The sequence below is a fragment of the Kwoniella bestiolae genome, chromosome 1 (assembly GCF_000512585.2).
Source record: "Kwoniella bestiolae CBS 10118 chromosome 1, complete sequence".
Lineage (NCBI taxonomy): Eukaryota > Fungi > Basidiomycota > Tremellomycetes > Tremellales > Cryptococcaceae > Kwoniella > Kwoniella bestiolae.
The window spans coordinates 5,684,045-5,701,094 of record NC_089241.1 but is presented as its reverse complement, the minus strand read 5'-3'; the positions used below and the strand labels follow the sequence as shown (position 1 = coordinate 5,701,094).

General features: G+C 47.6%; 7 protein-coding genes across 7 annotated transcripts; 4 read left to right on the top strand and 3 right to left on the bottom strand.

The window, feature by feature from the left end:
- Positions 1–262: 262 nt before the first annotated feature.
- I302_102142 (uncharacterized protein) lies at positions 263–3,555 on the top strand (the record flags this gene model as incomplete). Its single annotated transcript, XM_065869421.1, has 11 exons — positions 263–310; positions 362–621; positions 687–817; positions 875–965; positions 1,028–1,625; positions 1,690–1,824; positions 1,885–2,017; positions 2,101–2,393; positions 2,477–2,801; positions 2,880–3,001; positions 3,142–3,555. 11 exons carry the CDS (start codon positions 263–265, stop codon positions 3,553–3,555), a joined length of 2,550 nt encoding a protein of 849 aa, XP_065725493.1.
- A 159-nt stretch (positions 3,556–3,714) lies between these two features.
- Positions 3,715–6,022, bottom strand: I302_102141 (uncharacterized protein; the record flags this gene model as incomplete). Its single annotated transcript, XM_019187520.1, has 7 exons — positions 3,715–4,455; positions 4,573–4,703; positions 4,773–4,866; positions 4,943–5,041; positions 5,137–5,244; positions 5,345–5,470; positions 5,600–6,022. 7 exons carry the CDS (start codon positions 6,020–6,022, stop codon positions 3,715–3,717), a joined length of 1,722 nt encoding a protein of 573 aa, XP_019050398.1.
- A 392-nt stretch (positions 6,023–6,414) lies between these two features.
- On the top strand, positions 6,415–7,610 carry I302_102140 (uncharacterized protein; the record flags this gene model as incomplete). The annotated part of the gene is made up of 2 exons (XM_019187519.1): positions 6,415–6,748; positions 6,856–7,610. 2 exons carry the CDS (start codon positions 6,415–6,417, stop codon positions 7,608–7,610), a joined length of 1,089 nt encoding a protein of 362 aa, XP_019050397.1.
- Positions 7,611–7,788: 178 nt separating this feature from the next.
- I302_102139 (uncharacterized protein) lies at positions 7,789–9,807 on the bottom strand (the record flags this gene model as incomplete). Its single annotated transcript, XM_019187518.1, has 8 exons — positions 7,789–8,249; positions 8,326–8,401; positions 8,507–8,807; positions 8,895–8,984; positions 9,067–9,128; positions 9,249–9,340; positions 9,419–9,682; positions 9,750–9,807. 8 exons carry the CDS (start codon positions 9,805–9,807, stop codon positions 7,789–7,791), a joined length of 1,404 nt encoding a protein of 467 aa, XP_019050396.1.
- Positions 9,808–10,511: 704 nt separating this feature from the next.
- On the top strand, positions 10,512–13,068 carry I302_102138 (uncharacterized protein; the record flags this gene model as incomplete). Its single annotated transcript, XM_019187517.1, has 12 exons — positions 10,512–10,527; positions 10,591–10,697; positions 10,760–10,774; positions 10,855–10,882; positions 10,953–11,030; positions 11,103–11,235; positions 11,301–11,364; positions 11,440–11,703; positions 11,759–11,828; positions 11,885–12,320; positions 12,378–12,885; positions 12,964–13,068. 12 exons carry the CDS (start codon positions 10,512–10,514, stop codon positions 13,066–13,068), a joined length of 1,824 nt encoding a protein of 607 aa, XP_019050395.1.
- Positions 13,069–13,503: 435 nt separating this feature from the next.
- Positions 13,504–14,055, top strand: I302_102137 (uncharacterized protein; the record flags this gene model as incomplete). The annotated part of the gene is made up of 1 exon (XM_019187516.1): positions 13,504–14,055. The coding sequence occupies one exon, from the start codon at positions 13,504–13,506 to the stop codon at positions 14,053–14,055; it is 552 nt and encodes a 183-aa protein (XP_019050394.1).
- A 470-nt stretch (positions 14,056–14,525) lies between these two features.
- Positions 14,526–16,912, bottom strand: I302_102136 (uncharacterized protein; the record flags this gene model as incomplete). The annotated part of the gene is made up of 8 exons (XM_065869420.1): positions 14,526–14,659; positions 14,832–14,956; positions 15,020–15,115; positions 15,168–15,188; positions 15,318–15,723; positions 15,811–16,209; positions 16,429–16,747; positions 16,817–16,912. The coding sequence occupies 8 exons, from the start codon at positions 16,910–16,912 to the stop codon at positions 14,526–14,528; spliced, it is 1,596 nt and encodes a 531-aa protein (XP_065725492.1).
- Positions 16,913–17,050: the final 138 nt, after the last annotated feature.

Here is a 17,050-nt window from a genome sequence, read left to right as displayed (position 1 = left end):
TGAATTTGATTCCCTTTGGACACCTGTATTATGCCCGACGGAACGGAGATGCGATCCCCGAACGGCTGACAGATATCAGGCTCACTAACTTGGGCTCCCTGGTCGGCGATGCCCGCTTCAGCGAGAGATCCTATGCTGTCATCATGATGAGCATGTGCATGAGCATGAGTATGAGCCATTTGGTGGGATACGAAAGTCACTCTATAGCATCTGTTCAGCTTTTGTCATTCTGCTGATAGATGGTCCACAGAGCCAGATCGACATGGCAGCCCTCAACAGATTATCCCAGCGAATAATCGAGAACTTCCAGGTAAGACTTTCCTCCTTACGTGTCTTCTCTGCTCACGGAAGTCGTGTATAGGAAACCACAAGAGATCTATCGCTCCTGGCAGGGTCTAACCCATCTTCAACACCATACGACCTAAGTGATGATCGACTGAAGGAAATATCCAAGCTGCTGGAAAGCAGGGTGGAGAGGGAGAGGTTGGAAGGTATGAAGAGGATCATAGCTGGGATTTCGAAAGGAAGAGACATGGAAAGTTTCTTCGCTCAGGTGGTTAAGAATGTTGTCAGTCAGAGTATAGAGATTAGGAAGTTGGTGTATATATATCTGTTGAGATTGTAAGTCTGTCATCTGTTTCAAGCCTAATGATCGCTGGGCAGATAGCTTATGAAAGAGAGGACAGCGCTTCAACAAACTCTGATTTGTTGTTACTCTCAATCAACACATTCCAGAAAGACCTGTCCGACCCTTCGCCTTTGATCCGGTCGATGTCGTTGAGGGTACTTACATCGATCAGAGTACCTGTCATACAAGGTTAGATGTCTCTTGCTCAGTCGTAGCTTATCGATCTAACCCTTTTCTCTCCTGCAGGTATTGTTATGCTGGGTTTAAAGAAGCTAGTGACAGACCGTAATCCCTGGGTAAGGAAGACGGTCGCAGGTGGTCTAGCCAAAGTATACGAGTAAGTCAGCTTCCCCAATCAAGACGCTCCGGTATCGTGTAAGCTGATATTCCTGTGCTTAGAATGGATTCAACATCCCTACCACAACTAATACCCCTCCTCCAAACATTACTATCCTCTCCCTCCCCTCTCACCCTCGGAGCGACCCTGACAGCATTCATCGAGATATGTCCGGACAGATTGGATCTGCTACATCCATACTACCGACATATCATCAAGCTCCTAGTAGACGCAGACGAGTGGGGTCAAAGTGTCGCTCTGGGCGTACTAACCCGCTATGCAAGGATGATGCTCGAACAACCTCCCAACTCCGGTTCCACCAACCCTTCTTCGATCCCTCAACCACCCATCAGGACCGAAAATGGGTCGAACGAGAAAGAAGAAGAGAGTGAAGATGAGTTCTCAGGAATCGATGAAGATCTGGCGATGCTCCTTCACTTTATCAAACCCCTCTTTCAGTCGCGCAATCCAGCGGTGGTTTTGGCAACTGCTAATGCATATTATCATCTCGCACCTTCCGCGCACAAGATTATAAGTCAAGATCTCCTGGTGAAGCCCTTATTGAGATTAGCGGGGGTGACGAACGATGAGAAATTGGGTAAAGAGCAGATAAGCGCGTTGACTTGGGATGTAATCGCTTCGATGGTTGAGGAGAGACCTGTGAGGCTATAAATCTCACAGCTCATGACAGAAAAGCCAGGAACTGATACAGCATGTTGGATAGTGGCTGTTCGCCAAGCACCACCAGTCTTTCTTCCTTTACACTTCTGACTCAGCTTCGATCCAGAAATCAAAGTTGCGTGCATTGGTAGCTTTGGTAGATAAGGATAATGCCCAAGTATCAATTAGGGAGTTCAAGGTGAGTTATGAGTCTCCGATGCTGTGAGAGTTGAAAGCTCACTGCTTGCTAAATACATAGCACTACGTGCAATTCCCCGAATCGAAGACCGGGGAAGAAGCTGTCAAAGCTATTGGTTATATAGTCAGGACTCAGCCTGAAGTGGCCGCAAGTGGGTTAAGGAGCTTGATGAGGCTTCTCAAAAGTCAACGAGGTGAGTGCGATTGCGATTTCCACCATGGATCTGCTATTCCATCAATATAGTCAGACTATCTGCTGACAAACTAATCTCTATAGACACGCTAGTAGCTCAAGCAGTGATAGTCCTCAAATCGGTCATTCTTTCTTCCTCCACCAATTCCTCCTCTTCTTCGTCACTCCCCTCTCCGCAGAAGTTGGTCGCGAAATTAGCGAAACAGCTAGACGGGATAACCAACCCCAAGGCCCGAGCATCGGTGTACTGGCTAGTAGGGCAGTTCGCAGCTTGTGATCCATCTCAGGAATCTGAGAAGAAGGGTCTGGGATGGGAAGGTGTCGAGTTGTGGGTTCCTGATATTTTGCGGAAGGGGATTAAAGGGTTTGTAAATGAGGCGAGTTTATCTTCTGTGTCCCGTCGCTGTCTCCCACTTCTGATGGTATGATTTGCTGATATGGGTTGCGTTCATGTTACCAGTCAGCACAATCGAAACTACAGATCATCACTCTAGCTACCAAACTACTAGTCTTATCTCCCTCCGCGAGCCAGCTAAATCTTATGAGCAACTACCTCTTCTCCTTAGCAAGGTATGATAACGACTACGATGTAAGGGATCGCGCGAGATTCTTGCATGCTCTGTTGAAAGGTGTGAGGGATGAGAAGGGTTCGGCTACTCCAAATGGTGGTGAGGATGAAGATGGGCAAGAAGAAGAGGAAGATAGAGGTGGAGTGGTATTGAGGAGGGAACAAGTCAAAGTTGTTATACTGGGGAAGAGAGAGATCGGCGACTCGTCAGAGAAACGTGAGTCCCAATCAGCTGATCTCTGTCTATTGGAAATTGAGACCGATCAATAGCTGATGGTTGCGTTTTCGGGATCAGGTCAAGCGAGCGAATATCAGGTGGGATCGATGTCTAGAATAACAGGAAGGAAGTTGAACGGATACGAAGAGTTGCCAGAATGGACGGATGATCCTACGGATTCGTCCCTGAGGGATTCAGAGGTGAGCTGATCTTTCCCTTGCCTCTGTTCTCTTCTACGAAGAAGTGATATCTAGTTCGGATTCGGGGAACGGCCGAATGTTCAAGCAACGCATATCTCTCAACCTCAAGAGACTCAGTTGACATTGTTATATAAATCCAGTTCGAGAACCTCCAAGCGCCCACACCTCTCCCCGCGCCTACACCTACATACCCAATCCCCCCGACCACCTCCCAAGGTGCAAATGTGATTCGCCAGGGAATCTCACCCGTCGGTTCTTCGCCTGCTGGATCGTATCCTCGTGGTATCACCCCCAATCTGGGTGCGAACACTACTGCGGCTAAAGGCAAGTTCAGGGATTTGGATGCGTTTTTGAATAGTGAGAGTGAGAGTGGGGATGAGACGGAGAGTGAAAGCGATCATTTGCCGCCCGCTCCCAGGGCTGTCACTGCTCCACCTAGAAGTGCGATCGTACCGGAGTATGATGAGGATACTTCAGAGGAGGAGACGGATGAGGAAGAGCAAGAGAGTGAGAGTGAGAGTGAAGATGATGAGCGAGCTGCTTTGTACCGGTAGTATCACTTGTCTCTAGGAGTTGCTAATGCAAACTGCATGTCAAAATGCACCTACGCCTACTATAATTGTTTCCCTTCCACTTGAACCTGAAGTTCACGATAATCGCCAATCGGAGTACTTAACATGTCTCTGCATATACACATCCTACTAAACTAACAATCAAATTCTATGATCTACCAACCTCTCCTTCAAATACTCCACAACCTCTTCCAGCTTCACTTCAACACCATTCTTATCCTCACCCTCGATAGTATTCTCCCTACCCGTCTGAGCCTTGATCCTCACTTTCCCCTCAGCAAACTCCTTAGGAGCGAGAATAAGCACATAGGGGATCGCATCGTCATCTGCCTGTTTCCATTGCGCAGGTGGCTTGGGGTTCACCTTGGGTGAGAAAGAAGTTTTGATCCCATTATCCCATAACATCGTTGCAACTTCCATTCTCTTCTCCAATTCTATCCCTCCCAATCCCAACACAAACACCTCAGTCTCTTTTCCCCTGACCTTCTCTTGGGTTTGCTTTCTGCGCATCTCCATTATACTGTATACCCTCTCCACTCCTACGGAGACACCTACACACGGAACCTGCTCGTTCATTTTTTTTCCGGCTGATTCGGCGAACATCCCTACGAGGTTATCGTACCGTCCTCCGGCGGCTATGGAACCTACCCCGACGGTGGACTCGTCAATCCCATCTTCATTCACTACGGCCTCAGAACCGGATTTGGACTTTGATTTGGAGGGTTTGGTGGGCTTGGTACCGGTCTTGGTGGAGAGCTCGGAAGATGGGGGAACGGAGGGGTTGGTAGATTTGGAAGGAGGGGCGGAGGACTCGTGGATTGCTTCGTAGATTATACCGGTGTAGTAGTCTAATCCTCTTGCTAGAGACATGTCGAATGACATCTATGTTGGGCAGGAATACAATTAACGTAAGCAAGGGGAATAAGTGGATAAGGTGATTTGAGCTGATCCGAGGGTATTCTGAGAAGGAAGGATTATGGATGGGAAAAGTTGAATTACCTTATCCAACACCTTGTACACTTTCAAATACCTGAATAGAATTTCCATATCGTCTATACCCTGCTTGGCGAGCGGTATACCCATAAGCTCCGAGTCGGATTTCAGTTTTTCGAGGACATCGTATCCTGGGCCTGTGATCGAGATAATCAGCTATCTTGTTCCCTCAATAAGGTGATGCCATGGTATGTATCCTTACTCACCTTTCAAGCCGACATACTGTCCAATTTTATCAGCTACATTCTCGTCCAACCCTTTTTCGACGGTCATCTCTTTCTTGACGTCTGCCCATGGTAACTGTTGAATTATCCATATCACATCAGCTCATGTTTGAAAGACTGGTTAATAGCTGAAATTCGTTGATCTAACTCACCTTGTCAAGCTTATCTACGGCGGAGGAGATCGATCGAGTCTTGTCGGCTGGTACACCTGCTAATTGGAATATACCATCTAGGATCTTTCTGTGGTTGATCTATGTTCGAGTTTGTGTGTGAGCCCACTTCTCCCCATGCATCGTCTTCCATGCGGAGAAAGAGAGAGGTGAATGTGGGAGCAGCCGAAACCCACCTTGACAGTATATTGACCGATGTCCAAAGCTGTCAGAGCCTCACAGAGGATCTTGAGGATCTCAGAGTCGTAGACCATAGGATCACACGTTCCTGCTATGTCGATATCCTAATTCAGCGGCAGGAGTCAGCATCAGCGCACATATATAGTACGGTATGATCAAAGGTTCTGAGGTAGTTCGGCTAAATTGGGATAGATGTAAACTCACACACTGGTAGAACTCTCTCATCCTTCCTTTGGTCATTACCGGTTGATCTCTTCGATACACCTTACCAATGTGGTATCTCTTCATTGAGGTTATACCGTTCATAGCTACGTATCTTGCGAATGGGACCTGAAACATGCAGCGATATCAGTATATGCTAGATCCAATAACTCCTCAATCTCTGACAGACAGGACCTCCTCATTCCAGATGGAGATGGAGAGACGGTATGATGTTATTTTTGAGAGAAGTTCACCCACAGTCAAATCATATCTCAAACTACATAATTCACCCCCCTGATCACTCAGATCATAAATCAATTTCGAATCCTCCCCATATTTGCCCGCCAAGATCTCCTTCAACTCGAACACGGGTGTATCAATAGTGCTCGCATCATGTTTCAAAAAGATACCTTCCAGCGTCGAAAAGATCTTTTTACGCAGAAGGGCAGCTTCGGGTTTATGGTCGATAGTCCCCTTGGGAGTCTTCAACGTAAAGTTCGAAGCCACTGGACCATCTGACGCTTGATCCTTTGTGAGGGACTTGAGCTGCTCCTTGAGAGCTTTCATGGAGTTTACTTCGGCCGAGGCATCTTGCTTTGATACTTTGAGTTCCTTGATTCTGTTTTGGAGGGAGAGGATCTCTTCGTTAATTGAGGTTATGGTTGCTGATGAGCTGGACATTCTGGTGGATTGCCGTGTGTATGTGAGAGGTCTGAGTGGTGAGAGTGGTGAGAAGGGTTGCCTGGATGTCCGTCTGAGGAGGGGGACGAGCATACAAGCGGGTTGAGTGGTATGTGAGTTTTATCAATGATAGCTTCGCCTTTGAAAAAGTTGAGATGTTCCCAAAAGGTAAACCGACTCTACTCGAATGGATTCGAGCGTCATGCAGAGGTAAGATACCGATAAAGAGGGGGAAAAAATCCACGTCAGTTGATCCAGGTGTTTCCGACGGAAAGCCGTGTTGATCTCAAAAGTTGGAAGAGAGCGAGACGAACATGAACAATTCACTGTATAGACTAAAATTACGAGTACTTGGTACGCAAATCCGGAAATCATAGACCCCACTTCCAGGCATGACGGCCTTACGCTCCTCCCTCAATCTCCTAGGGCGAGGTACTATACCAAAGACGTCTATACCGACCCGGCCCAATCGATATAAGTTCGCTTCGTCGTCTCGAAATCACTCTTTATCCAGCTCATCCCAGCCCGACCATGTCCGAACCCTACTTCAGAACCAAGAGCTCACCGAGGAAGATGCAATCAACGAGCTACGATGGATCACTCAAGAAGTCCGAGAGATCGCGAATCGTCAGATGGCCAAGGGCCGAATGCCAGAAGTAGAAGAGGATAGTATAGCTAAGATAGTAGAGAGGAGGGGAAAGGGCGAACCTATACAGTATATACTGGGTAGGCATCAGTCCTACTCACCCCAAAGCATGCCCCTTAGGCACTACTAGTTTTCTCGCCAAGTAAACACAGAGTGGAATTCAACTTATTATATAATTATCACTTAGGAACCACCGACTTCGGTCCCCTAACTATCCAACTCCGCCGCCCCGTCCTGATCCCCCGCCCCGAAACTGCCCATCTAACCTCCCAACTCTCCTCTCTCATCCTCTCCTCGATCCCTCCCCTAACTTTCAGAGAAAGACCAACCGCCCCACTGAATATACTAGATCTATGTTCCGGAACGGGATGTATAGGCCTGCTGCTCGCCAAGCTCAACCCTCTAAGTAGAGTGACGGGTATTGACAATTCCCCAGTGGCGGTTCAATTGGGTATGATCAATGCTCGTGATCTAGATTTGGGCGATAGGGTTAAATCGAAATATGGGAATATATTCAAAGATCCCTCACTTCTCCTGTCCACGCATAATTCCGAAAAGGTGGAGGCGGGTGATGATGGACGATATGGACTGATCATTTCCAATCCACCTTATATACCTTACTCGGAGTATCAAGCCCTACCCCCCAGCGTGAAGAACTATGAGTCCCCCTCGGCCTTACTTGGTGATGGACTGGATGCGAAGGAAGGGAAGGGACTGAAATACTACCAGAGGATCGCTGAGATCTTACCTGATTTACTGGCTGAGGAGGAGCAGCTGGAGAAGAAGGGTTGGAAAGGTATACCGAGACTGGCTTTGGAGATTGGGCAGGGTCAGGCGGGGGATGTGGTTGAGATTGTTAGGAGTGGTGGAAGGATTAAGAGGACGGAAGTTTGGAGAGATCAGTACGGGGTGGAAAGGATGGTTGTTGGCTGGTCCAAGTGAGCGAAGGGAGGTCTGTCAAGACGGATTTTCTCATGTTTGGTTCAACTCTGGAAAGGACAATGATCAGTAGGGCTGGGAGATTTAGCAAAACATCGTGGATATATCCGAAGGCGTATCATCAGGATGTAACATCGTACACGCCAGTAGAAACCATAGATTGATCACATGTTGTATGCATCTACGTCATCTTCTCCTTCTTCTTCTCATCCACCTGCGCCCTCGCCAGCGCATATACCCCAACTAAACACACCGCCAAGCTCGCATAAGTCACTGTCGGCCCATTAACCCAGTATATCGAGCTAGCCAGCAGCGGACCCACAGCCCTCCCTAGCTGACCTTTCGACCTAAACCCTCCAAGGGCTTTACCCCGTTCTTGTTCGTTCACTAGAGATGCCGCCGACGCTGTAAGGCCAGTGACGACAGTTGCGGAGGTGTATGAAAGGCATGTGGCTGAGGCGTACAGTACTGCTGTAGACACTCGCCGAGAAGATAAGATGGGTGAGAGGGGAAGGATGGAAAGGAGGGAGAGAGCGAGGACGCAGGACAGGATACCTCGGGAGGCTACCCGAAGTTCGCCGAGGCGGGCGAGGGAGGGGCGGACGTGCCGCGCTTGTAGGAGGGCGGAGAGGATGCCGATGTCTGAGGGGGGGAAGTGGTATTAGCATAATCAACGGATTGAAGGGGACGAATTGAGGAGATGGAATGGGAAACTTACATGAGAGGAGTCGACCGTTCTGAGCGTTGGAGGCTTGGAATAGATCGTATGTCAGAAAGGTCAATGTGAATTCGGCCTGCAGAATAACAATATCAGCACTCTCTACTGCCTACTCCCTTCGCCTGACGAAGCAGTGCGAGAGATTTCGCATGACAATCTGGAGTCTGAATATCGGACCCACCCCCGAAAAGAATAACAAGAATAAGCCATGTAATCTTCCAACGACATTCAACTTCCTCGACCTTTCTTCCGCCAACAGAGTAACCTGATCCTCCTTCTTGTCCTTCCCCGCTACACTAGTATCATCTTGCGCCTTCTTCCATCCCTTCGTTTCTGGTAATTTCGCAGCTAGGTAAAGCGTCTCCACCAAGAGCAGCACAAGGGATATCGTAGCTGGTAATGCGTATATATTAAATCGGTTCTCGGAGGAAGGGGATGTGAGGGGGAGAGGTTGGGAGGCGAAATATGCTCCTAGTGATGGGCTACTATCATTATCAGTATTTGGCGTCTTGTCGTGACATTTCTTGCTCTCAGGATGAGGTATAGTAGCGAGGAGATGGCGGACATACCCTAGTGTAAAGCATATGGAAAATGCTATTCCAACCAATGCTAGACTCCTTGATCGAGTCGAAGATGTTGTCACGTCACTTATGATGGCTCTGCACCGATCAAGGTCATTTCAGCATCAGTCCATATGCCTGTCACGACAGCAGGGTATTAGAGTAGATGAGAATCACTTACGTGCTGAGCTGGACATTTCCTTCACTCAGACCTCCGACGAGACGGGATAAGAGGAATGAAGCCTGTATAATGATGTGTATGGGTCATCAGTATCTCTACCTGGGCCAATTGCCTATGACCCCCAGAAAATTAGGTTAAGGAGATGTGAGAAGTCATTCCAGAATCCGAAAAGATCGACTCACAAATGAAGTGGATTGTATCCAAATCAAAGCGCTCAATATATTCCCCATCATCGTAGCCAGCAACACCCTCTTTCTCCCATGCTTATCAGACACTGCACCACCATCTCGATCATTCAGCTCATCATCCTGTTTATTGGGACCATATCAGACAACGCAAAGGGCTCACTCACGCCTACCAAGCCAAGGACTGATCAAGCACTGGCAAAAGCTAAAAAGACTCCCCATCGCACCTCCCAATAACACTACATCCCATTCTTTCTTCCCTGCTCCGACTCCCAGGCCTTGTTCGCTCGAGCTTGATGAAAATGAGAGTAATGTTGATCTCCATTTTCTACTTATCAGTAATAATTTGGAAAGTAGGGAGTCGGGCGAAGAGTCCAAATGGAGGTACCATGCTGTTAACCTTGGGAAGAGCGGGAGGGGGATTGTAAATGCTACGAGCGACACAGAGCTGTTAGCCCTGCACGTTGTTTTTATGAGACTATCTGAGAGCAATCTCACCTAACAGGTCCAACACCAATGCTAAGAATACTATCTTGACTATACCTTTGGACTCCATGTTCAAGTATTGTATGTCGAGATGCGAGAAAGATGTTGTAACACAAATGTGCAACGTCACTTTCGCTGCAGGTTGTCTCGTTGGTCTGACCTCTGCTTCAGCTCACACTCGCCCGGATGTCTTGTCTTACTTGATGATATAATCTTAGATCTTGCACTACCAATACATCTCACTGGTAACATGAAACACCTGCATCCGTCGTCTCCAAGCTACAGCGTACAACACATTCCTCATTCGACCAACCTCCACTTTCACCTTACTCATACGCGCATTGAAAAGCAAAAGGCAAAATGCAAAAAGCAAAAGATAATCGTTTGGAGCCCTGACATCAGAAGCCGGCAGTGCGGTGGCAGCGACATCGTTCGAACGCATTCAGCAAGCTGAAGAGGCGACGAAAGGCGTGAAAAACTCGGCGAGAAGAAACGACCTTGGTCGTGTAACGCTTCTCACAGCGTTAAGAACAGATACTACACATGATCTTAGCCAAAAGAGGCCAGAGAGGATAACACAATGGCAAATCTCAAATCACGGAAAGATCAGTATTAGCGACTTGAACGTGAGAGATATCGTGGTATCCACGTGGAGAGAATGCGATGGGCTATGACGCGAGGCTGTGAGATGTGTCCACTTGGTTGTTGGGTGATGAACAGCTTTGTTAATATGGATGCGTGTCTGCTACATATACCTCAAGCATACCAAGCAAGATGGCATACAAAGCTGGTGAGCTAGTGTGGAGCCGAGAGCATCCTGATTGGGATTGGAAACTAATGGTCGATTTCATAGGCCCTATATACCCCTGTGATCCCGCTACGGCCAGGTCGGAATCAACCAAGTTGGGTGTAGATCCCAAGGGAGAGAAGTTGATCTACACGAATGGTAGAGCTGTCATAGTAAGTCTGATGTATCCTAATATCACCCTTGAACCGCTGTTCTGACTTATGCTTCTCTGCAGATCCGAGACCTTAACGTACGTATCTCTTCGAGCTACCTGAATGCAAAGTATCGAACTTGACGCAACATACTGATCCATCCAATACCTCGAAATAGCATACTGGTCTATCCCATGCTTATACCCGTCAGTCCTCTTCAGCTTCTTGAGATGGAAATGTGAGAGGAAAAGCTGATCGACTCTTTCCTTTCGACAGAACACACCAGGGCAGCTACAGTAGCTCGATTCTCTCCTTCAGGTTATTATGCCGCTTCTGCCGATGTATCCGGTGAAGGTGAGTCGATTCTCCATATGATCTCTTTCTACGCTTCATTACTACCTTACTGATACAACTCTTGGGGCGTAGTGAGAATATGGGACGTCACCAATCCCGAAAACAACCTCAAACTGGCTATTAGACCATTATCAGGTAAGATCAAGGATTTAGCATGGGATGGGGAAAGCAAGAGGATCATAGTGGGTGGTGAGGGCAAAGACAAGTAAGCATGTCATTGACTAAGATACGCATCTCCCCCATCGGTAGCTAACCTATGGATTGATGTAGATTCGGTGCTGCATTCTTCATGGACTCCGGCTCATCATGCGGTGAAATCACCGGGCACTCCAAGGTAAGCTCGCACCATCCTCGTCTCTCGCCATACGCAAGCTGATAATCCGCCATTACATCTTATGTGTGACTGTAGCCGATCAACGCCCTCTCGATCCGCCATCAAAGACCATTCAAAGCCCTCTCCGCCTCAGATGACAACTCCATCATATTCCATTCCGCCGTGCCCTTCAAATACGATAAAATGATCAACACCCATACCAGATTCGTTCAGGATGTGGCATTCTCGCCGAATGGCGATTTGTTCGCTAGTGTCGCTAGTGATGGGAAGTTGTTCTTCTACGATGGAAAGACGGGTGAGACTAAGGGGGAAGCGGAGAGAGAGGGCGGTAGTTCTTTGGTGAGCGAATTGGACCATCCTCTCATGCTCTGAGGCTGACAATTTCTTCGTACAGATGGCTTGTTCATGGAACCCTGATTCTCAATCTATCGCTACCGCCGGTGCCGACGGTATCGTCTCGATTTGTGAGTAATCTCCAAGCTGGTTGTACCAGCTCAGGCTGACTAGCTCGAAATTCCAGGGGACGCATCATCGCTCAAATCCACCCAAAGCTACGCTGTCGGCTCCGACGTCCAATCGCAGCAGAACGGTATCGTCTTCGCCGGTCCTAATTCCCTTGTGTCAATCTCGCTGTCAGGTGTACTGAACGTATTCGACACTAGAGAGTCCACTTCCGCCAAATGGCGTAAACTGCATGGAGCTACCAAAGCAATCACCGCGTCTACCCTTTCAGGCGATGATGAGAAGAAAGCTACGTTTTATACTGGATCTTTCGACGGGTCGATCAAGAGGTTCGAGATTGGTGAGAGCTATGGTCAAGATGAAGGTAGATGCGATGAAGTTAATGGAACGGGTCATACGGCGAATGTCGTCGCTTTTGGCGTAGACCAGAAAGGAAAGGTATACTCTGCGGGATGGGATGATAAAGTATCTTCTATCGAGGGAGATTCGTTCTCGTAAGTTCATCTTTCTCTTACAGTATCGGATCATCGTTCTCATGAAAGAACATGCAGATCTACATCTATACCTATCAAAGCCCAGCCATCTGGAATTGCTTCCACCTCCAATGCAATCTACATAGCCACCTCCTCGGGTCTGGAAGTACTCCCAGTCGGCTCGAACTCTTCATCCCTCCTCTCCAAGGAGAGTGTAACAGCCGTGGCAGCTCATCCTGGACCTAACTCAGATATCGTAGCTTACGGAGTAGGGAAGAAAGTGATCTTATCGTCTACTACCCCAGACAAGGAGTTGGCTACTTTCGAAGATAGTAAGGGAGACATACTGTCTCTGAGATTCACGAAAGATGGGAAATTCCTCGCTGCCGGTGATTCAGCAGGGAGGATTATCCTGATTGATGTTGAAAAGAGGGCGGTTACTGTATCATCGCGATGGACTTTCCATACCGGTCGAATAGTAGATCTGGCCTGGTCGAAGAGTGATAGGCGATTGGCGTCGGTGGGATTGGATGAGAATGTGTATATCTGGGATAGGGAGAAGGTGGCGAAGAATATAGCGATTAAGGTGAGTGTTTCTCCTTGTACACTCATATTCGAGGCATGAGATGGGGATAGTTTAGCTGATTTGTGGTGACACTCGCAGAACGCCCATCCAGGTGGTGTTACCGGAGTCTCATGGTTGGGAGATGAGAAGATCATCACGGCCGGTTCAGATGGGATAGTCAGAACTTGGAGTGTACCTGCATGAAGCGATTGTATAGGATGTGTAAATGTGAATACAGTAGACTTGAGATGCGAAAGTGATTTTTCCGTGTGCCTTGTGAACTGTTCATATCACCCTAGCTTTATAGTGGGGACCATGCCCGATAACCTCGCCAAGCGCCGATGGCGGGGTGATACGGTCCTACACTTGCAACGTTTCTTCGTAAGATCGTATTGATAGTTGTCGATATGCACTGTACTCCATAGCGCCACACGGAAACAAGCTTAAACATGTACTGATACGACGAATATTCGTACACTGTATCGGATCATTTCGCTATCGGTTAAGCAACTGCACTAAAAGGACAATCCCCGAATCATACAGCCGGATCACCGGTTCGCCATTCGTTGTATAAAAGGTCATCCCCCATCTCCCTTGAGTACGAGTAGACCAGACTCTGAACACACCAGCACAACAGAAATGGTCGAGCTATCCCCCCGAAACATCATAGCAGGCCTCTCAGGATATGCTGTCCCACCTCTCCTGCCCATCCCAGTCCTCAGATTAATCCCCATGATCTCATCGACAGTCTCCCTCCAATGGGCAATCGACGAATATCAATTCCTCTCTTCCTGGCTTCCTCCCACCGACCCGCAAAAAGCCAATGACCTCCTCCCACAATGGTTCAGAAGCTGGGGACCAAAGAGTACGATGGTACTGTTCACTTCGTTCCCTTTCTCCGCCGGTGCAGGATTCACCAATCTGTATAACTTGCGAAATACACCTTGGACACTTGACGGGGCGAAGACATTCTATGCGCTGGGTACGGCCCTGGCTTTTGGACATATGGTCTTTGGACCGAAGGCATTGGGACTATTAAAGAAGATTAGGAATGGTGAACCCGATGGTAGACCGACGGAGTCGTTGGGGGTGTGGTTGAAGATGCATGTTTTTAGGACGGTTGTGACGGACTTGCCGGCGGTGGTTTGCTTTTTGGTGGCGGCGGTGAAAGCGGGTCAGGGGGAGTATTAGGTGAGTGATGTTATGGGTATGGGGAAAGAGGAGAGGCTGATTGTAGCTTTCCAGCTGGATAGGTTGGTTTGTATAGTGACGAATATCATGATTAGGAAGTCGGATAGCCTTGTAGGAAATGAAAACATGTATCAAAATCCAAGTGTCCGCTCATATCACATTGTGCTCAAAAGACAGCATGTATCCATACATCACCGTCTTTTTGATGCACACCTTCGAGGCGGGTCTAGTCCAGCAAGTCTAAGTGACCAGCCAATGGATCTCCTCGTCTGCTCGAAGTGTATATGTGCTTCCAAGCTGCGACTATACTCCAATATCCCATCCCCTTTTTACCTATCGACACGAAAATCTCATGCATACATCGTACCACCACCTCTCCTCTTATTGAATTTACATACACATGATGTGACGACACGACCTTCCCAATGAGATACCACTATGTACGACCCCAGGATATCCTCTGTACGGGACTATAACAACCCTTGTTTCTTGAGATCGAAATATGTCTTCCTGTCATACACGTTCCCTTCATCATCTTCCATTTCCTCGGCCTTCTCAGCTTCAGCTATAGATTGACGTCCTTCTCTCTTGAGCTTATCCGCGACTATACGAGCAATGATAGATCAGCACCAGTCGAAGCAGATAGGTGTTACCGTCGGGATGTTATAAACCACCTAAATTCGAGGGAAAGGCAAAAATCTCCTTGTGTTCCCTCGAATAGCCCTTGGGTAGGTTTCCCATATCTTGTAAGGAGTTAATGAAGGAAATGAACTCACGAGCAAGTACATCAGCGATAGTGCTAATCCCACGGAAATGGAAGGCACCATTCTGCGGGATACCCAACGCCCGCAACCCATACATGTGTTTCGCTTCCTGCCAGTGCTTGTCGTATGCACGACGACTAGGATACATCATAAGCACCCAACAGAGTATGTATACAGCAGAGATTAGCAGATGGACTCACCCCTGGTACGTGCTTTGACAGACTTCGCATTCAAACGTAACTCCGAGACCGTGAAGTTTATACAGCGTGTGGAAAAATCGTATGTTAGCTTTAAAACTTCGCCAGGAGCCTCAGAACAGCTCAAAAAAGACGCGATACGAATCAGAACGGAATTGGCTTCCCATCGAAACTACAGGGAAAACACTTCTGTCAGCATAGGAACATGTCTAGAGAAGTTGTGGAACGAAATAGAGACGATAGAGGGACTTGTAGAAGGGTTTTAGGTGAAATTGGCGTTTCGGGTGGAGGTGAAACTCACCCAAGCGGTAATTTCAGAGGATTGTATATCTTCCCATCTTCATCTTCATCTTCTTCATTGTTTTCCAAGTCCACTGGAACAGGCGGAGCCTCCTCCTGCTCCTCCAACTCCGTTTCCCTCTCCCTAGCTGTCAGAGCCATCTTTCTCTCTGTTTCTGATCTCGTATCGGTCAATTTCTCAGGTATGGGTGGGAAAGTCAATAATGCTGAGATCAGGTATGTAAGTCTCGCTGGCTGTTCTAGCTTGTTCTTGTATGTGGATGTTGATGCTGAGGGGTTGGGGTTAGGGGCGGGAGAACCGTTGGTTTGGGAGGAGTCGGATGATTTGGCGGCTTGTTCTTTCTTTTTGTGCTTTTCGGAATTTAGGTGGGCATCGTATACTGTTTGTTTGGAGTAGCTCTTTTGGCCTATCAAGCAAGTATATGTCAGCTGTTAAGTATAGACAAGAGAAATGTAGAGGTAACAGTGTATGGTGAAATGCCACAGAAACTCACAATATTGACACCATATACCTTCACCCGTACCATTCCCCTGCGCTTTCTTAGCATTACTACTACTCTCAGCTTCCCATCCAGCTACTTTCCCATCCGCCCAATCCTTCTTGAACTCCTCCTCTTCCTCTGCCAATTTCGCTTGAACATTCACCAAAGGCAAGGCCCTCTCGAAGAACGATAAGAGGTAGTTGTACAGCGTTTGTACGTATTCCAAATACCCCTGTGTGGTCTTCTCTTTGAGGTCTAACGTCCTCTCCACTTTGCCCGATTTTAACATTTCTAAATATGCTAGATAGCTTAGACGGGTGGCACCTCGTAGGTTCATATATTGGGAGTGGTTTAGGTAGAGGTCAAGGTATTTTCCGTGGGATTCTTCTCCTGAGAATACGCTGTCTAGAGCTGTTATGACAAATCTTGAGTTAGCCATCATTCCGCATATGTAGTGACCTTGATCATACAAAACAAACCCAAAATAGGGAAATAACGGGATAGTAAGATCGTGGATCTGATCCAATACCTGTGCCAGACGGTTCAACGGAATATGATACAAAATCCTCCCCGACAAGTCGGAGAGAGGATATCCTCTTCACGTCCGTTATGCAATGAGCATGAACTCACGATCAATTATAGTAGGCTCCTCATCACCTTCCACCGTGAAACTCTGAACTCCATCTCCCTTGACTAACTCGTCCACCTGAGTTATGAACTGCCTACTGCTAATCCCTGGATTCCTCTGATGAAAATCCTTGATCTTATTATACCTGACATAGAACTCTGCTAGATCATCTTCGCCCGGAGGAGGAGCAGAAAGCAATTCCAGTTCTTTAGGTCTCAATCCCGGTAAATCTTCATAAAAATCGACTAATTCTTTCCTTAATCCCCCTACCCTGCCTAATATCTCTGCTGCTTTCCTGTCTCTTCTAGTAATGTTCTTTTGCTATAGTCAAGAGCCCTTCATCAGCTATGTACTTTGATATCGACATAGTGGCAGAGAGGCAAGACTTACAGCCGTAGGATTCTGAAGGAGCACTTCGGCCAGGGCTTGCTCGTATCGCTCTATCTCCTCATGGGCTGATCGTTGAGTCTCGATGATTGAGTCCATTTTGTTCCTCTCTTTCTCCGCTTCCTACTTCGTCGCTGAAAACACAGAGTTTCTCTATGGTAGATATAGCGAAAAATGCAGCTGAAGGTGTTGTGTTGCCTTGAAAATAATGTTGAAAGTGTCTGTTGAGCACGAAGA